Consider the following 25,418-nt stretch of genomic DNA (forward strand, 5'->3'; position numbering starts at 1 on the left):
GGAAAGGGTCTCTGGACCTCTTTGGGTCCAGATCTACAGCACCAACACGAGAAGGGACCAATTACTCCATATAACTGTTGGGTTTTGGTCATAAGACATCCTATGTGCTCATACAAACCCTAATGCTTGGATCTAGGTTTCTCTATTGTACATGCTTTGAATCCAAGACTATAAACCCTAATTCTAGCATACAAGTAATCATATTAATATGTAATTAGGTTTAAGATCATACCTCGATTGTTATGTAGCAATAACAATCCCAAATCTCCTTGTATTGACTTTGGAAGGCTTAGAGTCACAAGTGTCACTCCTCTAATGGCTCACAAACACCATAAGCAAGTGGAGAAGGTATAAGGAGAGAGGTGAGAGGTGAGAGGTTAGAATTCGTATCTAGGACCTCTTGGGAAGGGATACACGAATTCATGGCCCTAGGGGTGTTTATATAGGTGTAGAGATAGGGTTTCAGTCATTATCCTTATCTAGTTGATTATCCATTAAGCAACCAATAAGATAATCCTTGAATCCTTATCATACTCGAATTCTAAGGGATTTACACCTCAAATTCGTTCACCATATATATAAGATAATCCTTACCTTATTTTGTAACTATCACATAATTACAATTCAGCCCCTCTAGTTTAATTAATTACATTTGATCACAAAACTAATTCTTAATTAATTATTGACCAATATTAATTAAACAAATATGATTTCTCCTTTAATATATTATTCTTATAACATATTAATAAATCATATTATCCTCTCTCTCTTTATTCATTTCTCCAATCAAGTTGCTTTGGTGAAGGCAACCCAAAAGGACCATGCACCATCGGGTCAAGTACATACCAAAATAGTTATGGACTTAGACACTAATCCAACAGTCTCCCACTTGGATAAGTCTAACAACTATTCTGCGTATGACTTCAGATCCTGATCTGCAATCGTAGCTTTCCAAAGCCGCTGTCAACTCTGATCATATCAGATATGCGTGTCCTTAGATAAGGGATCATATATTCCTCCATTCTTGATATCGTCTGAGACATGATTTCTAATCATTCTCTTTGTACTACTTCTCGATTTCCGATTTATGACGACAGACTAATTGAACAAATCAAATTAGCCCTAGCCCGGCCGAGCATTTACATATGTCATCACCAAACCATCGAGGGGCCCAAAGATATCGCTTTTATCCTACTTTGGATAAAAGGAACGGATAAACTTTGATACAATGTTCGCTTGCACTCACTAACCAAATCACACACAACAATATGTTTTATAACACCAAGTTACTAGTGCGTTTACATATTATCAATGTGCAACCGATTCGCAAGATACAACTCACACATCTCGGTTTCAAGAATATAAGATGTTATCGTCTCACCAATCACTCGTAATACAATTCATGGAGTGATCCAAGTGAGCGTGGGTTTAATCCAATGCTCAAATCATATTCGTAAGCACTCATGAACGTTGCAGCAAACATTTGCTTATGTCTAATACTCTTTTAGACAATCCACACACCAATTCACGACAATCTTCATTCATATCTACTTCCAACATATGAACGACTGTGGCCCGTTTGAATAATTTGATTATTCTTAATAAACTCAATTATTCGGAAGTCAAAACATGCAAGGTGAAACACAAGAATAATACTAATCCCATATGGCCTCAAACCTTTGAGTATAAACAAACACGTTTTATTTATCACCATATCGATTACTCATTATTTGTCGTTTCGGGTAATCAACTTCGCATTTGAATTCCAACACTTGTCCCATGCTCCTAGCATGCACACAATGTTTACCTATGGTTCTTACTTTTGCGAAATAGAAAAATTGAACACATTTCCAATCATTCTCATTTTACAACACCAAATCCATTTTCTTAAGTGTAAGAATATCAAATTCTTGTTACTTATAGAATATATTAGATTCTAACACTTTATGCAACGATCCTTTCGTAATGTCACTGCACCAAAGTCACAAAGACTATTGCCAATGATATTACAAAGTCCTCTATCGGAGATTGTTATAAGACAATTCCTTAGATATGATGTCTCTCTCTCAAAGTACATTCCTTTGAACATCCTTTTGCATAAAAGTTTCTAATCTAGACATAGATTTTCAATATTTACTTCCCAACATGGACACACTTCCATATTTTCCATATGACAACTCATTCTTAATAGAATCTTATCTATTCGTAATGATGTCGATATCATCCATCCAATATGGAAACACTTCCATAATTTCCAATACTATACTTCCAACTACTCGCAAGCGACCAATCCTCGTCGAACTTTGGATTGTCCTTTGATAGTTGTTTAATTATTTTTGTCAAAACCAATTCTAGTTCCTTTTCCCTCTAAATGCACTAGACATTTGGAAAATTTTAGAATGGTCAAACATTAAAGCATTCGCAATCGATCCTATACCCGAAGCGTATGGGACACGACGCATAATGTTTTATTTGCTATGTTCTCAAAACTCGAATTGCGAAGAGGAATGCCGTAATCACAATCGAAATTTTAAGAACACACTATGTACCTTTGACTAAATTTATCAACATTTCGCAATCTAATCCTTTAGATTTGAAATGAAGCATAATATTCTCTCCCTTAATTATAGCAAAACAACCTTTCAACTCTTACAACTTTGCAGAGTATGACTCTTGTTTTCTATAATTAATATTGCCAACTATGCAATACGTGCCTTAATAATCATACAATCATAACATTTATGCTCCCACTATGATGATGATTATTATAAAACATAACACTTATGCTCCCACTAGCTTCGACATGTATTCATAAACATCTTAACTTCCAGAAAAACAATACTTATTGAATTTCTTAAGTTCATGTTTCTAATACTTAGTGCTTTGATAATCTTTTATCAAGGCTTCTTGAACTTATACACTTTTGCCTTAGATAGTTCATATGTGTGTCTTAACAATTAAGACTAATTGCCAAACCTCACAATTCAAATTATGGAAAGGGATGCCGTAACCATGATCGAATTTGAGAATGCAATTTTACAATCACTATCTTTTAAAATCTTTCTTAGTGAAAGCATTTTCTCACAATCATTTTCATGAAGGAGGAAATCTTATGACACTTAGATTTAAACGGTGTATGTGTTCCTATCCATGCGAATTTGTTAAAACCAAAGTTTACGACAAATTCAAACTCATATGGATCGAACTTTCTTAATCTTGATTTCTTGCCTTATGGTAGCACAGCTGCCCACCACGTCTTCCAAGTAGTTAAGCATCTTACCTTTTTCCTATCAATGTACCTTTCATTGATCAAGGTCCTTGCCTTTTACGCATTCAAATGAGAACTCGTAGGACTCACATGCATAATTAACTCGATTGGACAGAAACAAAATAATGTCTTTACGATAGGTTGTAAACCTCAACTCGTGTGCTAGTGATGATCGATAAGGTTTATTTGATTTGTTCTTGAAACTTTTCGAGACCATTAAGACTCCCACTGACTCCTTGACATATAAGATTCTTTTGTCAATAAACATTTCTTGACAAACAAATTTTCAAGAGTTAGTGTAGCTTGTATCAAAACACTTCATAAATTGGTCATAGTTGGTCTTTGTCTTATCCAAGACATCACAACTTTCCACATTTGATGAATGTTATAAACCTTTAATACTTTTTACTCATTGTCACAATCTTAACTTTAAGACTTGTTATTGGAACAAAGTATGATTGTCTTCTTGATTTGACCATTTCATCAATCTTTGATTCCTCTTCTTGGACATACAATTGTACCAAGACTCACTTAGAGGATCAATTGAGATATGGTTCTTAATCATTAAGACCTATCATAAAGCATAAAAGCCACTCTCCCTTCTTCTTAGAATGGAGAAACTCTTATCTTTCTGCCTATTTGATTCTTCTTATTCGTTTTGCTATTGATCTAAACCCTTTAATCAATTCAAAATTACACTTAATCTTGTAAGTATAATCATATTTACTAAACCTTTAGTAATGATGACGAATATCTTTGTTACTCTTATGGTGAACTTGATCAACACACAACTTTGTGTACTCGATCTCCTAGTCCTTCACTTGACACTTTGTCAACGAATTAGTCTAATTATCAAATATGAAATTTCTCATTCATCATGCAACCAAGTTGCATGATTCCAAGTTTCTGTCCAATTGAAACTTGGGTGATGAGAAACTCTCCTTATTTGGTAAATTCTTGACTTTCCATAACACAATAAGAAACAAATACATTATTGCTAATAATTTTAACATCAATTTTTCATACACGCCATTGTAAGGATTTAAAATCAAAATTTATTTTATTGCGGAAAAATTTGTCCTTCACAATGCAACTCATTGAAAAACTTATGCGAATACATCTTTCTTAGCAATCTAATTCTAACTCTAAGTAGTAGCTTAAGAATCTAATATTCGAGAAACGCAATCAAAATCCATTCCTTCATGGTTAGATTCTGCTCACTTCTTCCCTTAAGCTTCTTTTCTTTTCTTTGATCCTTCTAAACATCAAATGTAATCTTATCACATTATGTATTCAGAACCTAGAATGAAGCTTAAAAGAGTTAGTTAATGGATTTTACCTAAATTAGAGCCATACGTTTCGACTCTCCCATCTCTTAGATCTCTTAGGTAAATAGGGCAGCTTCGTATCCAATGCCCCTTCTCTTGGCAATAAAAGCAAATTGACTCCTTTTGGAACAACACATGGAACTACTTCAGACATCACCTTTCTCTTATGATCAAACTTTTCGATCATTGCATGTCTTTCATTGCCATTGTCTATATCTACAGAGGTGTCGAAGGCAGATTCACCAATCAACTTTGCTTTTCTATTGCGCCAAACCATTGCTGATTCAGCAACAATAAGCATATAGGTGAGATCTATAAGGGTCACGTCGCGGTTCATCATATAGTACTCTCTTACGAACTCACTATATGAGTTAGGAATTGATTGAAGAACCCAATCAACAGCCATCTCTTCACCGACAATGGATCCTATCATTCTTAGTCTATCAATGTGCGACTTCATCCCTAGGACGTGTGCACACACCGACTTTCCTTCTTTATGTTTACTTGCCAAAAGGGCTTGAGTGATATTGAACTTTTCAATTTTACAATCTTGTGGGTTAGGGAGAATAATTGGAGGAGGAGGAGGAAGTGAAGCATGATTTCTTGTTCCTCGATCGAATCGTGGAATATCATCTTCATGTGGAATGCTTGTTCCACGGGATTTGAGAAGACCATAGTTGTCGAACTTTGACATCGGGAGAAAAACGAATTCAAGTTAGTTGATTGATTGAGTCCTTGGTAAATCACCCAAATGAAATTCCAAGGCTAGGACCCAACACAATATCCTACAACTCGGGAGAGGGATGCCGTAACCCAAATCGCAGAACATTTGAAGGTAAGTGAATGACGATTCACTAGTTTTCACCATGAGAAACGAAAAAGAAATTTAAGTTTTAAATCTATGAAAACTCCTAGATCCTTTGAGATTCATTGAACATTTCAATGGCATGTTTAAATCTCGATATGCCCCTCTTGTTTGTGACTGGGATGCCGAGGATCACAAAGCGGGTGTGAATAACCATGCGAACTACATGGTGCCCTCACATGTTACAATCACCTATTCGATGTGCCGGTAAACCACACACGCTCCACCGAACTATGACAAACATTGAGTCACCCTTTGCTACCTTTGCTTAGAACCATTTAGTGTGCCGGTAAACCACACACGCTCCACTAACGTCTTCGCAAGGGCACAAAGTGTAATTTCATGGAATTGCATCAATTCACTTTTGCCTAAGTAACTAAGATTGGGAATTTGCGAAAAATTTAGTTACTGTGTATTTCATTATGCTTATAATGGAAGGTTTCGTCCTATCCTACCCGTTCGGCTAACGACCCTCCACTAGTCAAGAGTGCGGTGGGTAAGAGTGGATACCCATTCAATCGCCATTTTATAGGCAATTTCCTTAAACACCCCTTATAGACCAGCTTCGTGAATGAGGCCTACTAACGGTAAGACTGACTTTTACTCATACATATATAATGTTAGACTTTTAATGTTATATATAGTATAGGGTGTACTTTATACTTTTAAAATACTATATGGTTAACTTTAACAATTACACTTTTAATTCAATTAAAAGTTAACCTAAACTTTTATGGATTTATTAAACCTCTTTTAATTATACTCCTTAATTAATTAATAAAACCATAAGGGTGTGATTTGAACTTTTCAAAACATTACTAGAGTTTTAGAATTTAACATTTCTAATTAAACCTTTAATCAACTTTTAAATTCCAAAACTTGAGGGCAAGTTTTGAAACATTTCAAAACATTAGGGTTTTAACTATTTAAATTTCAAAACAACAAAACTTTTGGGGTTCAAATTTAAACTATAAAACCTAAAGGGATAAATTGAAACTATTTCACAAGATAATTCAAATCTAAATTACAAATAATCAAACTTTATCTAATAAAACAAGTGATTATCTAAATTTTGACAATTATCTTCTATTTTGGTAAGGATAATCACATAATAATGAAAAAATTCGGATTTTATCACAAAAACGAGTTTATGGTAATTATCCAAAGCCAAAACAGGAAGAAAATCGCGAAAACGAGCTGTCAGACACTTTGACTCGTCGAGTCTGGGCTTGGACTCGTCGAGTACAGCTGACTCGGCGAGTTCACCAAGTGACTCGGCGAGTCAACCATTCAGAAACTCAAAAAATCGATTTTCAGTGCTTATTACGATTAAATATGCATCAATACAATTGAAACCAATCTAGGCTCTGATACCACTGTTGGGTTTTGGTCATAAGACATCCTATGTGCTCATACAAACCCTAATGCTTGGATCTAGGTTTCTCTATTGTACATGCTTTGAATCCAAGACTATAAACCCTAATTCTAGCATACAAGTAATCATATTAATATGTAATTAGGTTTAAGATAATACCTCGATTGTTATGTAGCAATAACAATCCCAAATCTCCTTGTATTGACTTTGGAAGGCTTAGAGTCACAAGTGTCACTCCTCTAATGGCTCACAAACACCATAAGCAAGTGGAGAAGGTATAAGGAGAGAGGTGAGAGGTGAGAGGTTAGAATTCGTATCTAGGACCTCTTGGGAAGGGATACACGAATTCATGGCCCTAGGGGTGTTTATATAGGTGTAGAGATAGGGTTTCAGTCATTATCCTTATCTAGTTGATTATCCATTAAGCAACCAATAAGATAATCCTTGAATCCTTATCATACTCGAATTCTAAGGGATTTACACCTCAAATTCGTTCACCATATATATAAGATAATCCTTACCTTATTTTGTAACTATCACATAATTACAATTCAGCCCCTCTAGTTTAATTAATTACATTTGATCACAAAACTAATTCTTAATTAATTATTGACCAATATTAATTAAACAAATATGATTTCTCCTTTAATATATTATTCTTATAACATATTAATAAATCATATTATCCTCTCTCTCTTTATTCATTTCTCCAATCAAGTTGCTTTGGTGAAGGCAACCCAAAAGGACCATGCACCATCGGGTCAAGTACATACCAAAATAGTTATGGACTTAGACACTAATCCAACAATAACCATCCTCTAATGGGGCTAAAAAGCCCTAACTCTAAGAATCACATCATAAACTGAAGGAGGGTTCGAATGAATACCTCAAAATGAAGTCTCTGAGCTCTTGAATCACTAGATTAGCACCCTCTTCAGCCTCCTCTTGTCTTGGTCCTCTTCTATTTGCAAAAACACCAACAAAGATCAAGAAATAGCTCCTTTCCCTCTCACAAACGCTCTAGCACACTTAGGGTTTCTCTCTGGGGTCTGGTAGCCGCAAATGACGGTCATAAGGCCCTTTAAATAGGCCCCAAACCCGAGGAATTAGGGTTTCATTAAACAGTGTGGACTCGCTGAGTCCTCGGGACGACTCGCCGAGTCCAGCCGTCCACCCGGATAATGATTCGCGTCTCTACTCCGCGAGTCTACGCACCAACTCGCCGAGTCCTTCCACAAAACTTGAAATTCAAAAGAATAAATATAATACCTGAAATTTCGGATGTTACATTAAGAGAGAAGAGAGGCACATGGCGGGGTTTTCGGTTGAAGGTGATGGGAGAGAGATATGAACGCCAAAAAAAAATTTGTTTTTGAAGTGGAATTCAATTAATTGATCTACTCTGATCTACATGTGATGACGGTGATGGAACACATATGCAATATATTTTATGTCTTTTAGGCATCACGAATAATAATGACTAAAAGTCACAATAACATCTTGAAAGCCAGAAACCACATACGGTGAAGGTAAACAAACCTTATTAAAGCAAATGTTATTGGTACAAAATGAGAAAAACCAAAACTAAAAATCAAAATTGCATTCGTTTTTAGTAAGATAGAAAGGGTAATCACGGTACTTTACCTCTTTTAAGTATAGATAGAGTTATAGGGATGTTCATCGACGACTGAGAAGTGGATGGTCAAGCAGAATGCTGGAACAGATAACGACAACAAATTGGTGATAGTTCATTTGGGGATGAATGGTTTGTGGAATTGATCGGAAGAAATTTCCATTATGATTTCACAATGTAAAAATTAGAAGACTAATGATCTGCAGACCAAGCAAAAACAGAAGTGAGGATTCGACAAAAAGCTAAGTCATTGACCACATAAATTTCAGAAATCGGAACAAATTACACTAATATAAGTAGAGAAGTCAACAAAATCGAGCAAAATAAATCAATACTTACAGGGGATTCGATGGAGGTGGTGGTAGAGGTTTCAATTAGGCTTCAAGAATCGATATAGAAGCAACAACGTTTGATCTAGTGTTATTGGAGAGAAAGTCCATGACTGTGTGAAGGTTTAAAGTTAAGGAGATAGTAGTAAGTGAGAAATTTGAAGAAATCGACGAACCTAGATGGTGGTGGGATACTGGGAGTGTTGAAGGTGGTGGGGATGACGAACCCTATCAAACAAGTAACGATGAAGAAGGGGCAAGCCAGTGGTGACGACAGAATACTGTCACAATCAATGCATATGCCTTCATTAAAAAGCGAGTGAAATCAAAATAATACGAGAAGTGAGTGTGGGTGCTAGGGTTTTTAAAGTGATTTTTGAAGAGATTCAATTCAAATTTTGAATCAAATAAGGGGTGTACGGAGATTAGGGCGGAGATTATGGGATGACGATGGAAACAAGTGAGATAAGGAGAAGGCAACAAATTTCAACTTATGACTTTTGACTTATTCATCTGTTTCATTAGATAATATCTAATTTTTCTGCACGCATAAATAAATTGTAAATATAGTATTATGATTTGTACCTCTTAAAATTTAGCAAAACATGGTAAATGATTTTTAAGGTGTGTGTGTGTGTGTGTGTGTGTGTGTATATATATATATATATATATATATATATATATATATATATATATAAGGAAGGGTTATTTGGAAAACAAAAAAACCCTAAAAATCATAAAAATGCATAAAGAAATACCAAGACATCACAAAACTTTATTTTGAATTTTTTTATCAAAAAATCACAGTATTTTTAACAATTTCGTTGAAAAAAAAATCATTTTTTTATTTTATTATACATATATATATATATATATATATATATATATATATATATATATATATATATATATATATATTCAAAATAGTTTTCAGTGATTTTGACCTAAAAGTTGCAATTTTTTAATAAAAAAATTCATTTTTTTTTGTGATCTCTAAGTATTTTTTTTATGCATTTTAATGATTTTTAGCATTTTTTAGGGTTTTTTGTTTTCCATAGAACCTAAACATATATATATATATATATATATATATATATATATATATATATATATATATATATATATATATATATATATATATATATATATATATTCTTTTTTTGGATTTGAATTATCTAAATTTTAGTGATTTGCATAAATAGCAAAAAATATATTTAAACTTTTGTCAAAAAATAAAAGTATTAGTAAACAAAAAAAGGATATATGACAAACTAATTATCATAGTTTTACAAGTGTGTAACTTGGTCATAATTTTATCCGATGAACTTTTTATCCCTAATGATTTGTGTGACATGAAAGCAAATCGGTATTTGTTTTACATATTTGTATTTAGAATATTATGTATATGCTTCATTAACTTATGATGCCACTTAGAAAAAAAAAAAAAAAAAAAAAGGTTGGAATTTTACGAACATTTATTTGTGTAACAAGATAACATGAAATCAAATAAGTATTTCATTTTTGTAGAAAATGCAATGGTTTTCTGTCCATAAACTCCAATCAATTATAATGTATACACAACATTAATTAAGATATAATTATGCTTCAACTATATACAATGTTAGAACTTTGAACCCTGATCTCTACATTAAAGTTTGCTACATGTAGGATGACAACTTGCATGCTAAAATGCTGATGGTGCTTCACAATCACTAATATTGAGCATATATTACAGAGGTATTTTTGTTCCAAACCCCCTAACATATACATACCATACAATCTTAAATTTTAATCTTATTGATCCTATAAATATGGACTACAATGACTTTTGTTGGTTTTCTTCATGAAATAGTAAATGATGGAATCCACAAGGTCTATTAATGTAACCCAAGCAAGCCATTGTGTAAAGGGGTTAGACTTTTGTACTGTTGTGATGTTATTGTGATTTCACAAAAGTTAAATATACTTAGCTACTAAGGTTGCACTGTTGTGATGTTATTGTGATTTCAAAAAAGTTAAATATACTTAGCTACTAAGGTTGATACATGTGGATTTTTCTCACTATGGGATATTTGGCAAAATAAATGATTTTATGATACAAAGTTTACTATGCAAATGATTATGAATATTTTCAAGTATGCCTACTTGGTATGTATGTTTAAATGATTTTGAATGACGAAATATGATATATGATTTCTTATGTAAACATGTCATAGTTTATATTGTTATAGTTCTATGCAAGGTCATATGATTGTATTCAAGATATTCAAGTTTATGTTTACATAAGAAAATACCATGACTTTTGTGTGTGATTGACTTGCATAAAAGAAAATTGGTGTCCATAAAATACATTGGGTGCGATGTACATGCATAATGTCTGAACACATGATGTCCCAAATATGGGATAAGGACTTTCATGGGATGCTACCTCGCTCCCCAAAGTAGAGGTCTAAGATACCTTTATAGGTTGATTTGTTCTCCATATTTGGTAAGGATGATAGGGTGACACTATTTGAGTAATGCATATGTGCTCAGATCGGTATAGTCTGTAATCAATCGACTGTATATCAATACAAAGGTAAGATTGTATATTAATACGAATGCATGATATGTAAATACATGTAAGGTTTCATTTATGTGTGATCCAAGGTCAGCCCCGAGATTTTGGAGACCCTGTGCAGTTTGATAAAAATGGGCCCTAAATTTTGAAAAATCTCAGAAATTTAAGCAAAAATATTATAAATTTTAATTTCCCATTGCAAATACATAAAATTAAATTTTCAATCAAATAGTACACAAAAAAGAAAATGGCTTCTATATTATTGGATTCTTGGTTCTAGATTTTCCACACTTCAAATCACAAAGAGGATATCAAAATAAAAATCAGAATCCAAATCAGCATGATATGTTTCATTATCAGGAAAAAAGTATAACAATGATATTATATCAGAAATCCCAAAATGACCTTATGATTTTCGACGCTACAAATTAGAATTTACCTTAATTCCTTGTTCATTTTGAATTATGATTTACGAAAACTCATATCATTGTTCCTCCGATTTAATGATTACTAATTTGAAAGTAGTAAAAAAAGAAAAAAGAAAAACTGATCAGAAATTTACAGCTTCTGAAAAAAGAAAAACTGATCAGGAAAAGAAAAGACAAAACTAAAGTTGAATGTTACCTTCTAATTGTTAAATTTCAAGCAGGTAATAAATTTGAGGCTTCTAAAATCATTGGTAAGCTTTGTTGGAACTGAAATCGTTGGTAAGCTTCATAGTTTTGAGAAGAAAGAAAAAAGAAGTAAGATTGTTGATTGCTTGTGTCTTTGATATTGGAATGGAATCGGCTTATGCTTCCTGTCACCCATGTGTGCATTATTAGTGAAGAAGAAACCAGAAACCGAAGAGTTTTTTTGTTTTCCCAAAAATTTTCCCACTCCCTCCTTGTTGCATCGGTTGATGGAGCAATAAAAAAACTAACCTAATTTTCTTAGGTTATTGACCGAACATACTCTACTCTAAATGCTAAAAGAAATTAAGGCCTATAATTTTTTGGGCTCGTTGATGAACCTTTTTTACATATTATATTTTTATTTCATGCATCTCAAATTCAGGCTCCAAAAATTTGAAAACTTCGTCATTTGGAATGAATATGTTGATCATAACTTGAATAAGGTTTTTTTTTAAGAGTGAAGCCTTATATATATGGACTTCATTGTGGACCTACTTTTTGTATTTATGTAACTTTATTATGATTATATAGTGATATGAAGTTGTAACATCCAAAATTGGATTATAATTATTGGGATAAAATGTTTTTGTTATATCGCATTATTTAAAAAACTAATAAAAACGAGATGGTAAAGACAAGTTCCTAAAATTATCCTAGTAGATATGACCAAACACTAAATTGGAATGAATTGATACAAATAATTAGCATGCACTTAATTGGAATAAAATGATAAAAATAATTAGAATGAGATTTGAAAATCAAATGCAATTCAAATACATGTTTGTTAATTATTAAGTTGTAAATGGATATGATCTCTCGTATGTATGAAAAAATGACTTTGATAATTTATATATATTTATAACTTATATTTTTAGAATAAATATTTTAAAATATAGCTTACAAGATCAAAAAATAATAATGACGTATAATAATGTAGTTAAGTTGACATTTTTTGTAAAAAATAGGAAATGATGTTTCCTTTAAAGTCAGCCCAAGCCCAACCAAAGCCCAAGCTTCCCCATATAATCTCGTCCCCCCTCCCTCCGCCTTCGCCCCCGCCCCCCTAAAGTGTAAGTACAAGCCTGGAGTTGAACTCACCACCCCCAATGGGAGGTTCAGGTAGAAGAAGAAAGTATATATCAGTTCTCTCATCGCACACATCACAATGGTCATCGTTGCCTCATCGATTGCTCCGCGTGTCCTCATTTCCGAGTGCTGGCCATCACCGACCTCTTCGATTATTCACTCTTTGACCGTTTGAACCAATACGACAAAAGTAGGTAACTGTCACGATTTGTCGGCTACATACATAATGTAGTCATTTTTGGCTGCCTTTTAAATCGTTGACAAATTCAATTCAATGGGATAAAAGGAGCTACGGATGCACATGATTGTCTTTGCATTATCTAAATGTGTGTCCATGACCCTCATCAACAGTCTCTTAACTTTAGTTTATCCACAACACAACTTCACTTTCACTTACAAATTACAATACCATCTGTAATTTGGCTACCAATTTGAATCGTCATGTCGATCCTCCAAAAACTAGATCAGTTTAGAATTCCATTTGAAGATATAAAACAGGCAACCAACAATTTTGGTCCTGAAAATGTCATCGGACTGGGTGGTTACGGGATGGTGTATATGGGAGAGCTTATACACATACGCTCAAGAACGCCTATCAAGATTGCAGCAAAGCGGGTTGATCGAAGATTTAACCATGGAGTAACCCATTTCTTAAACGAGATCAAAGTGCTTTCTTCATACAAACATGTAAATATCGTCTCCTTTATTGGCTTCTGTGATGAACATGATGAGAAGATCCTTGTTGAGAAGTTCGTTGCATACGGAAGCCTGGATAAGTATCTAAGTAGCGCAAAGCTGAATTGGATGAATCGCATCCAAATTTGCCTTGGTGCAGCTCATGGGTTGAATTATCTTCACAATGGTCTTGAAGGTCATACTGTTCTTCACCGTGACATTAGGAGCAGAACCATTCTATTAGACACAAATTGGCAACCAAAGATAGGTGGTTTGGGCCTCTCCATGATGGATCCGATGCTTCAGATCGTTAGTGATGGTTTTGGTGCAAATGGGTATGTGGATCCGATGTTCTTGAAAACTGGGATTATAACAAAAGAATCAGATGTATACTCCTTTGGGGTGGTGTTGTTTGAAGTTTTATGTGGAAGATTGGTATATGAGACAAGTGAAGATGAGAAACGATTTCTGGGTCCATTGGCTCATCAGCTCTATGAAGAGGGGAAGTTGAATGAGATCATAGATCCCATTTTAAGGGAACAGATGAATCCGGATTCTTTGGAGACTTTTTCAGCTATTGCATATCAATGTGTGGAAACCAGTCGATGGCAACGCCCATCAATGATTCAGATTGTGCAAAAACTTGAACAAGTCTTGAGACTTCAACAGGAATTTGAGAATGCATTGGCTCTTCAACAAGTAAGTTAATTTTGCATTTATTCATTTATTCATCTTAATAAATGAATAAATTCACATCTTTAATTAAAGAATACCACAATTTCACATTGATCTTATTTGTGTATGGCTGGTGTAAATGTTAGGATGCACAAAGTTTGAAAGGAAAACAAGAAGACGAAGACTGCTACAAGGTAATGAAACTTATCATTCTATATACAATGGCAGGAACTAATTTCTTCCTAGAAAATTTGTTCGAATGTTGTATATATGATACATATACACATGCATACATACATACATACAAGAGCATATGACTTCTTTATGATGAATTTCCAATCGTGCAGGTGAAAAACTTGGAACACATGAAAATTCCATTAGAACAGATAAAGCTAGCAACTCGTGATTTTCACGATGATTTTCTAATAGGACGTGGTGGATATGGGAAAGTGTATAAAGCAGATCTCTTCCACTTTGATGTACAAAAATACATCAAAGAAAACGTATATCGCAAAGTTTCTATGATTGAACTCTCAGGCTTCGAAAGAAGAAAAAGCACAGTTTCCATTAAGCGATTAGATCGTAGATACGGACAAGGAACCGCAGAGTTCCTACAAGAAATCTCAGTGCTTCCTTATTTTAAGCACCAAAATCTTGTCAAACTTGTTGGCTTCTGTGATGAAGGTCATGAGCGTATTCTTATCTCAGAGTATGCCTCAAATGGAAGCCTTGATAAATATGTTTGTAGGAACAATCATACATGGGCACAACGTCTGCAAATTTGTCTTGATGCTGCACATGGACTTGAATTTCTTCATAATGGTGTTGGAGAGTATCATAGGATTATACACCGTGATATCAAGAGCTCAAACATTTTGTTGGATCGAAATTGGGTGGGGAAGATCAGTGACTTTGGGTTGTCAAGAATTGGGCCTGCAAATTTACAAGCCACCTTTGTAACGACTCAAGTTGCAGGAACACTTGAGTATGTTGATCCACAATACCACAAGACAGGAATGTTGACAAAAGGTTCGGATGTGTATTCATTTGGAGTGGTTTTAGTTGAAGTATTAAGTGGAAGGTTGGCTTACTTTCCAAGGTCCAAAGGTGACCCTGAATTTTTACCCCACATGGCTAAACGTTGCTTCGAACAGAATAAGATCATTGAGATTCTTGACCCTAAGTTAAAGAAAGAATTCGAAAAAGGCTCTTCTTCCACTTTTGATGACGAAATCTGTCCAGATTCAGTAATTATATTTGCAATAATTGCATATAAATGCTTGCAAGAAAATCGAGATGATCGCCCAGCAATGCCAGAAGTGGTGGAAGAACTTGAAAAAGCATTAAAATCTCATGTAAAAGGGGTGGAGAAGCTAAGAACTTCTCTTGATGCAATTAGATTTGCTACAAATGACTTTAGTGATGTGATGGAGAAAGGAGTACATCACACTGTGTATAGAGGAGAACTTTCTCATTCAAAGGGACACCATGATGTTATTGTAAAGCGGCTTAATCCTATAGTTACATCAAATGGAAACCAATTTTATAAAGAGATCACAATGCTTTATAGTTATAGCCACAAGAATATCATTCCTCTTTTAGGATTTTGTGAAGAGGCAGGTGAGAGGATTGTTGTTTTTGAGCATATGGTTAATGGAAGTCTGAAAAGGCATGTGAAAAACACAAGTCTAACATGGAAACAACGCCTAAAGATATGCATTGATGCTGCACATGGGCTAGCTCACATTCATAGTGGTGTTAATACCCAATATTCAGTTCATGGAGACATAAAAAGCAGTATCATTCTACTAAATCATGACTGGAAAGCTGTTATTTCTGATTTTATCATACCCAAAGGTGTAGGGACATTAGGTTATTATGATCCACTCTATGCAACCACGGGAAATTTAACCCATAAATCGGATGTCTATTCGTTTGGTGTGGTTTTATTTGAAATCTTATCAGGGAGATTGGCAATTGAAACACAAAATATTGATAAGAAACAGTCACTCCATGGAGGTGAAGATGATCGAGTGATATTTCTCTCACAGTTGGCTGCACAATGCTTCCAAAACAATCGATTGGAAGATATTATCTTTCATGATATGAAGGGAAAAATTGATGCAAAATCTTTGGTTGGTTTTTCAACAATTGCCTATCGATGTTTGCAAGAAAGGCTAGAGGAACGTCCAACAATGGCTGAGGTTGTAAAAGAACTTGAGAAAGCCTTTGTATGTCAAGTAAGTTACTTCATTTTCATGATGAAATTTTGTTCATGATTAAGTAATGCTCATAACCATAGGAAGTAAATTTGTGTGATTCTCCAAGCTTTAACTGCTTGTAGTTCTAATGTTTTAATGTTTCACATATACACAGGATGAGTGGGAATGGGAGCAAAAGTTGCCTAGAGATTATGAGAAAATAATTCATGTGTCAAATTATCCAATATCAAATCTAAGCTCCAAGAAGGATCTCCATTCCCTTCTTTCTTCAGGAATTCTCATTCCCAATGAAAAACTGGTAATTCAATCTTAACCTTTTTTTTTTCTCTCTCTCTCTCTCACACTCTTTTACCACTTTTGATGATCTTATTTTGTAACAGTGGTTTTCAATAAGCATGGATGGATTGAAAAATGTAGTGATCTCAGCAACAAAGTTTTCTTACGAAAACGTGAAGTGGAGATCTATACGAAAGTCAAGGTCTCTCTCTTTCTCATTCATGAGGTTCCGACTTATTTGAAATATGTGATCAATATACTGATTATAATATAGGATCTTTAAGGTTATAATATATCCGTGTAGGTTTGCAAAGGTTGCAAAGATACCAGATCTCTCAAATCTCAACATCCGAATCAACATAAAAACTCAATTTTTAACCCCTGGGGTCATGTATAGAGCTTACCTAGTGTTCAAGTTTTGTGATCGAAGAAAGGTTTCTAGTAGACCATTATACGTGAATCTAAAATACAACAAGTCAGACGAAACCTTAAATGCATATTTTGCAGAGTGGAAAACTGGAAGCAATTGGCTAACAATTGAACTGTTTCGATTTTGGAATAATGATAAGGAAAGTGCTATTGAATTTGATGTTCTTTTAGAGAGCTTTTCTCGTTATTATTGTGGAAGTGGGGGAATCTTTGTTGAAGGCATAGAGTTTCAGGCCATTCACCATGTAAGTCAAAGAAGGCATGCAGTATGTATGTATGTATGTATGTATGTATGTATGCATGTAAGGAGAAGATGAACAAATTATATGCTATATTGACATAGTCATGCCCTTGTATGCAGGTGGATACCAATAGTAACGAAGAATTAAATTATGAAAGAAACATAGGACCCTTGAAACCAATGTCAAACACGGATTTGGTTGAACAAATGTCAATTGATCATTGTCAAGAAATAATCAACCGGTCTGAAATTGAAAATAATATCCGAAGCTCCTCCAAAGAGGAGCTTCACAACCTTCTTTTCAAGGGAATTCTTATTGACAAGGGTGAAAAGGTTTGATTCTTTTTTGTTTTTAATTTACCGAAATTAGGGAACACCACAAATTATGATCATATATGTATGTATTATATATAAAATCCTTCCGGTTTGATAATGCAAATTAAAAACTCTATGATGAACAGATATTTTCACTAAGCAAAGAGAACCGGAAGAAATGCCATATGCTACCCGCAAAAGCTGTTATATATGACCATTCAGATGTGAAGTCCTACAAAATAAAACTTCAATCCCAATTCAGGTTTGCTTTTTTAGTCAAATATCATAAACTCATCTTTATTTTATCTTTGATGGAATGACGTAATTACATGATGACTTAATATATATATAGGTGCAGATTTGGAGAATATGTTGAGATTCTCTCTCGCCATGAATTACGTATCAAATGTGACATTGAAACACAAATGCTCTCATCAGATACAGCCTATGCTTGTTTCCTTGTGTTCAAGCTTTCAGAAAATTGTGGTGGGCTCAAATGTCCAGTGAAAGCAAGGGATTTACTACCTTATAAAAAGGAAAGAACCAAAATTATTTCTTTTAGACCTCCAAGCATAGTGAACTTGGATAAAATTAAATGGATTCCAAAACAGAGAGAAGATGGGTGGATTGAGGTCATAGTGTGGGAAACCATCTCTTCTGATGATTCTGATTCTATTTCTATGGATTTGAAACTCATAAGTTTTGAAGGAACTATGTCTGGTCTCATGGTTTGTGGCATTGAGTTTCGTCCAATATAGAACACAATTTATGTAACAACATTTTTTTATTACTATTGTATCAACCAACACTCTAATTGCTCTAACTGTGCATGGATCTTTAAGAGATCATTTTTTTTTTTTGTCGTGTGAATTTGATTACTTATCAAAGAATGAAAAGAGTATACCAACGTTTCCTAACATAAAAAGAAGGAAAAAGCTAATTTTGCCCACCAACTTTCCATATTTTTCCAGAATGGTTAAGAAAATATTGTTCTTGCAGTAAAATTGGTTCAAAAACTCCATTCATGGAAAGCTTACATTTGCATATAATCCGCTCCCATCAATTGATTCAGATTTGCGATTTGTCTTAAAATGGTTCACTCAGGCGTGATTCTGGGCGATGATCCCTAATTATGGATGAATCACCTACATACAAGTCCCTCAAAGCTCACTGATTTTCACATTTTGTACTGATTGAAGTGGTGTAACAAATATATTTTTAAGATTAAATACAAGGATTGAGTTCCAATAAGCCACAAATATATTTATCAGGGTTCCAAGTTAAACAAACAAACAACAATGATCTGTTTGTAAGAAACTATGAAAAACTGACTTGATTAAACAAACAACAAACAGTGGCTTATAGCATATAATTAAACCAGTGAACCAATGTATGAATCATGAAGAAGGTGAAAGCGAGGCCACAAGAGGACTGCAGCCATAACCAATTGAAATTTCACAAATTAAAATCATTCAAAAGATCTCTACAAGCATGAAGGATTTCCAGAGTTTGACATATGCAAACAACTTAGCTTATAACTTTTAATTAAACTGCTGAGGGAAGAATATCCAAAGCAACCTCTTTGAGGGTTGGCATCTCTTCCTGTCGATGCACACACACATATCGACTTCCCAATCTCCTTAGCACTTTCCATGGGCCCGGGTAACACCTAAATGGGTTTTTATAATAAAAAAATGTGCTTCAGGGTGATGAAAAACAAGTAATCAACCATATATAAATTGAAGGTTTTGTAAGGAATCTCTATTATTATTATCATTAGCTGCAAACCTGAAAAGGGCTCCCCCATTGCGACCTTTGAAATTATGGATGTAATACACAGTTTCCATCACAGGAAAAAGAGTCTTGGAAAGTTGAGCAAGTTTTGGATAGAAGAATGATGGGTAATCTTGTTTTTAATCTCAAGGACAACAAAAAAAAAAAAAAAAAAAAAAGTAGTTATCAATCTTCTAAACTAGAAAGCTTTTAAGAAACAACCCTAAGAATTAGAAAGCCAAGGATACAGCCTGATCTGATACGATCAAGTTCCCCATTGAATATGATCATCTGCCTAGCAGTGGATGCCACTGCTTCCCTGTAAAGCTCTTCCACAACAAGCATTTCTGTGTTCAAAAATAATGGCAGCTTAAAATACCTTCTGCTAAATAAGAACAGCAAAATTTACAATGGAAGAAAAATAAAATACCATTGACATTGAAATAAGGATAGCCGACTATGAACAGTTCATCTTCTTCCTTAACACGATCAACCATTTTAACCTTTTCAACAATACCAAAATCTTGAAAAAATGAGGGCTTTGTTAGATAATCCAACTTGAAAGAAGCACCTCCGAATACTGATTTTCTTGCAAATTGAACTTCATTAGCCTCTGGGAAAAACTGCAAGTTTTGGTGCATCAGTTTCCAACATATATATAATATAATATGGTGAAACAGATACTAGAACTACATAGACTGTTTATTTACATACTATTCTGGTTTTTGTAGCCTTTTCTGGTACTACAAGAAGGTCACAAAATTCACGAATCAATTGCATACTTCCAGTCATTTCAATACCACCTTCACCATCGCCTAACATATATAAATTAAGCTCAATAGTCACACTAATGGACATGAATTGAAAATTAAATAAATAAATAAATACAAAGAGGAGTTGTTGAATAAGAAAAAACCTGGCACGGATTCCAGCCCAGCAGTTGGAAACTCAATCTCCTGAGGTTGAAAGTTGTGGAGTACAAACTCTATAGAAACTGTAGACATGTAATTTTTTGCATCTTCCATCCATAAATAACAACAAATAATGAACTAACTCACCATCAACTGTATTCCATCCTTCAAAGCTATCTGAGTTGCTTCTTTTGCCTGTTAATCGCAGATTTAAATTCAAATTCTTGATACTAAATTGTTGTTATGGATCTATGTCAAAAAAACAAACAAATTTCAAGCATTGTTGTTCAAATCCAACATTCCAACCTGATCAAGAAGTTCTTCATAACCACCAGGAAACGGCACATCAAACGGAATCGATGAAGAAACTGACCTAACACCAAACGCAACATCTCTACCAATCTTGTTCATCGCCACTCTTCTTGAGCCCCCGAAGTTCGAATTCAAATTCACCTGCAAGTTAGCGTTCTAAAGTTTAGCTTTTTTATCCAACATTCTGCAACTTACATATCGACAATCCATAAAACAAAAAGCGGTGATGAAAATGCCCTAGACTGGCTAAGTTAGTAGATAAAATCGCTTGGTTTTGTGAATTACGGGGAAATTAGGAACCAATCAAGAGGATATGTGGACAGGATGAACATTGACATACCTGCTTGTGTTGAAGAACAGAAGGGGCAGCAGTTGGTAAGCTGAATGCAGTTGGGATAGTGGATAACGGCATTTTGAAACCAAGAAAATTTGTGGGTAAGGGAGAGGTCCGCTGAACCAAGTTTTTCCAGCTCAGTTGTTCAAATACGAACGGTCCGGAAACCTATTAAACCGGATGTTTGCTCGAGTATTCGGACGGTTGATTTATTACAAAACCAATTAAATATCTTCTTATTTATTCTCAATATTTATTCTTCATTAAATATGTTACTATTTATTTTTCTATCATTTTTAGATTAAGGCAAATATAATAAATTTCTTTATTAATTTTATTAAGAGAAATTAAATATCCTCTTATATTTTTATTTCTATCATCTTCATATAATATCAAATATTGATGTGTCGCATTTCATAATACATTTAATGAAATTGATAATATTTCAATCCACTTGTCACCATTTAATAGAGTTTTCTACCGTGGTATAGTTCTCTTCAAAATTATTTACCGAAAGATAGTACTTTAAAAATAATTACTATAAGATAGTAAATTAAATTTTGATCGGTTTTGTTTCCTTCTTTTTAAAATATTTAATTGCCCTTTCAATTTTATCGCAACCACCACCTTCCCCTTTCAATTTTGAGTTGTCTGTTTTTTCCCATACGTGAATTATATTTATGTTATAGAAGATATACCATTACTATGGTACTCTCTATTCACTGTAAATCTGGAAGACCCGTGAATATAATTTTTTGGACTTGTCATAGTATAACAATACAATGATCGGATCTCTTAACGATCCCATTCCCAATCTCTTCGATATGACCTCTGTGAAAAATGGTTTTTTCTATCTTACAAGTACCCAAACCTTTCAAATCCGTTCCACTTTACCCAGTGAATACACCTAACATTAATCAACCGAAAGTTAAATTTCGTTTGTAATGATTTGAAAACCCCACATTGGTAACAATATATCAAAGAGTAAACATCTACATCCCGATCACCGACTTGAATGGTGATGAACACAGGTTGGTTTGCAAATTGTGATGGTTTTTTCAGGGCTGATTATGTCATTGATCGGACGTCTTCATAAAATGGAGACGACCTTTGCTTTCTTCTGGTTTAACGTGGCAATTTCCGGTCATGAATAAATGACGAAGATAAAAGAAAGAAGAGAGGGTGGTGGAGGGGGTTGCTAGCATCTCAATTTTGAAGGCTATCGTCATGGAAATCGGGAGGGTTATCCACGAGAAAGTTTTTTTTTTTTTTCAATATAAAATTAAGGTCGAAATTACTTTGACCACGTTTTAGTAAATATTTTCTAAATAACAACTGTTTAGTAAATATTTTTTCCAATCACTATCGTTTAGTAAAAAACTCCCATTTAATATGGATAGGATGATAGTAGGAATAAAATGTAAGAGGATTTCTCTTTTATTAAATATGACAATATAAAAAGGATGGTAAGAGAAAAAATTAAAGGATATTTGATTTTTCTTATCACAAATAAGTGTTTGTTTATTTGTAGTTAATAAACTTTATATATATATATATATATATATATATATATATATATATATATATATAAGGTTAAAATGTTTTTAGCAAGTATTGTGTGCATCTATGCACCAATGAGAATTCAAGAAAAAAATAAATCATTAATGTAAAAAAAAGGGTAGATGAGTCATTTTATTTTTATAAACTTAAAATAAATTCTTATATATTTGGTATATCCCTTAAATCACGTCTACTATTGTTTGACTTATTTAAAATCACCATATCCACAACCCTAAATGCACAAAAAGGGGACGCATCTTCTTCAACAGATCAGGGATAATGAATGATCGAATGGAAGCAGTCAAAAATCAAGGGCACAATATCTCCGACTTCGGTCCTTTCCTCCCCCTTTCATCAGCAATACACGGACACAATATCTCTGACTCTGCGTGCACTCCCTTTGTCACCTAACTCAGGTACAACATCTTGATCTTTCTTAATTTTACAAATAAAAATCGATTCATCTCTTCTTTATAACATGGATTCATCTGTTCTGTATAACATCCTTATTCATCTGTTCTTTAATTAAGCAATGGCAGGTTTACTTTTTATAAATGCCCACCATGTTTGACGAATAGATCCTGAAGTTGTTTAATTCATCTGTTCTTTAATTCATTTGTTCTTTATAACATCCTGAAGTTGTTTGACGAAATGTCTAGTACAAATCTGTTAGAATTCATCAACGCCTACCATGTGTTTGATGTAATTACTGAACTAGGAGTACAACAAATTATCTCTATTAATGTTATTATTTGTGTACTATAATGTTATTACTTAGTGATCAACTAACTGAAATATTAGAATAGTTATCTTACATCATCATCGGGTGTTATTCTCATCTTTAACTGTTTCATTCTTTAAGAATATTTTGCATCTAATGGATTTTTTTATTTGAATAATGTGTAAAGAGTATTATTATATTCTTGCAGAATCACATAGGAATGATTCTGCCAGAATTATAGTTTTAGTATAATCACATAAGAATGATTATGGTAAAATCACACAAGAATGATTTTTCTAGGGTTTTATTGCAACTGGATTAATCTTTTATCATGATTTCTGCCATAATTTATAGTTTTATTCTTTTAGAATGCATAGAATTTAGAATGCTCATGGTGAATGTACAAAATGTTACTCTTACATATTCGATTTCATGGCAGTTATTCTCATCGAAGACTCGATTTGAAGAAAGTTATTATCAAAGAATGTGCAAAAGGAAGCTTATGATCAAGTGTTGGAAGGTTGGATGATGGCATGTGGGATGAAGATGAACAATGGTTAATGATCTTCACAAAAGAAAGCACTGACATAATAATTTACAATATAATGATACGACTATATATTATAGTATATATTCTGGTAGAATATTTAGTTACAATAATCTACCAATTGTGTTTGTTTTGTTATTAATGAGTGTTTCATTATGATAGAATAGTATATTAAGATTTTTATTTTTTAAGAATGTGATTGCAAAAATTTAACTTGTATCAAAAAAAAATTGTTATTCTTAGAAAGTTCATTCAATCAAAAAATGTTGTTATTTCGTTTGAAGAATGATATAATCTAATATTCATTCTATAAGAATATGTATTATGCACTGTTGTAAAAATCTCGACTAGGTCCCGATTAGTCTCCGATTAATCCCTAAACACTACCCGACCGATTAGAGGGCGCCTAACGATTAATCCATGCTTAAAAAATGAGTGAAGTATTAGAAAATGATGAAATTTTAACACTTTGAAGAAGTCATATCTCAATAGAAACCATTTGAAGATTGATTAGTGTTTTATTAATCACATTAACCTATTTTATTATAATATTAGTGATATTTATGAACTTTTGTTATGATATTATTCATATTTAATTTTTAAAAATTCAACAAATTAGCAATTAATGGTCCCCAATTAATCTCCGCCTAGCCGATTAATCCCTTAACTCCGGTCGGCCGACTAGCTAACGTCGAGCGTTTTTTACAACCTTGGTATTATGTCATTCAATCAAAACATGTATCCTATAAGAATATGTATTCTGACATTCTCATAGAATATAACATTCTAAAAAAATGTCATTCTGACAGAATAAATTCGGTCATTATAAAAATACGTTGGAATTAATATTGAATAAGATTTTTAGATTTTTAAAATTAGGAGATCTAATTATCCGTTAATTTCCGAAAATTTCATTTTTTAAATATAATTAATTGTCCAGAATACCCTTATGGTGAAATTTGTGTGATTAAACTGATTATTTTTAATTAGTTAATAAATATATAACCCTTACTTAAATTATCCCAAATGATTGGCTCATAATCAATTTCATAGGCACACAATACTTAGTAAAAACAAAATAAACTAACCTTATATATATATATATATATATATATATATATATATAGAGAGAGAGAGAGAGAGAGATGCATGTTCAAATAAGAACATTTTAGAATAAATTTGCATCATTAATTTTTAAATATTAAAACCACCGGACAATTGTTGGAATCTCATAACCAACGAACCGTCTACACTTGTCCCCACATCGGAAACCACGGGCTACCTCCGTCTCTTCATGCTTCTCGATTTG

At 33.4% G+C, this 25,418-nt stretch overlaps 2 protein-coding genes across 2 annotated transcripts; one reads left to right on the forward strand and one right to left on the reverse strand.

Moving 5' to 3' along the window:
- Window positions 1-13,096: 13,096 nt before the first annotated feature.
- LOC145000612 (uncharacterized) lies at window positions 13,097-18,774 on the forward strand. The gene is made up of 9 exons (XM_078959872.1): window positions 13,097-14,492; window positions 14,615-14,662; window positions 14,816-16,708; window positions 16,845-16,988; window positions 17,071-17,168; window positions 17,271-17,640; window positions 17,757-17,969; window positions 18,098-18,213; window positions 18,304-18,774. Exons 1-9 carry the CDS (start codon window positions 13,560-13,562, stop codon window positions 18,707-18,709), a joined length of 4,221 nt encoding a protein of 1,406 aa, XP_078815998.1. The 5' UTR covers window positions 13,097-13,559; the 3' UTR covers window positions 18,710-18,774.
- A 577-nt stretch (window positions 18,775-19,351) lies between these two features.
- On the reverse strand, window positions 19,352-21,464 carry LOC145003445 (LOW PSII ACCUMULATION protein (DUF1995)). Its single transcript, XM_078962571.1, has 9 exons — window positions 21,288-21,464; window positions 20,942-21,088; window positions 20,783-20,830; window positions 20,641-20,680; window positions 20,439-20,539; window positions 20,155-20,347; window positions 19,973-20,071; window positions 19,740-19,857; window positions 19,352-19,620 (listed from the first exon to the last, which is right to left on the reverse strand). Exons 1-9 carry the CDS (start codon window positions 21,357-21,359, stop codon window positions 19,497-19,499), a joined length of 942 nt encoding a protein of 313 aa, XP_078818697.1. The 5' UTR covers window positions 21,360-21,464; the 3' UTR covers window positions 19,352-19,496.
- Between the last annotated feature and the right edge of the window lie 3,954 nt (window positions 21,465-25,418).

Source organism: Lactuca saligna, chromosome 6 (genome assembly GCF_052625555.1).
Source record: "Lactuca saligna cultivar CGN05327 chromosome 6, ASM5262555v1, whole genome shotgun sequence".
NCBI classification, from domain to species: domain Eukaryota; kingdom Viridiplantae; phylum Streptophyta; class Magnoliopsida; order Asterales; family Asteraceae; genus Lactuca; species Lactuca saligna.

What these genes read in the sequence shown, in the direction of transcription:
- LOC145000612 (XM_078959872.1), top strand. Translation starts at nt 13,560, where the DNA reads ATGTCGATCCTCCAAAAACTAGATCAGTTTAGAATTCCATTTGAAGAT. An exon ending in ATGCATTGGCTCTTCAACAA is followed by an intron (nt 14,493 to 14,614) that starts GTAAGTTAATTT and finishes TGTAAATGTTAG; the next exon opens with GATGCACAAAGTTTGAAAGG. An exon ending in TCATTCCCAATGAAAAACTG is followed by an intron (nt 16,989 to 17,070) that starts GTAATTCAATCT and finishes ATTTTGTAACAG; the next exon opens with TGGTTTTCAATAAGCATGGA.
- LOC145003445 (XM_078962571.1), bottom strand. Translation starts at nt 21,359, where the DNA reads ATGCCGTTATCCACTATCCCAACTGCATTCAGCTTACCAACTGCTGCC. An exon ending in TCCTTATTTCAATGTCAATG is followed by an intron (nt 20,072 to 20,154) that starts GTATTTTATTTT and finishes TTTTGAACACAG; the next exon opens with AAATGCTTGTTGTGGAAGAG. An exon ending in TGATCGTATCAGATCAGGCT is followed by an intron (nt 19,858 to 19,972) that starts GTATCCTTGGCT and finishes ATTAAAAACAAG; the next exon opens with ATTACCCATCATTCTTCTAT.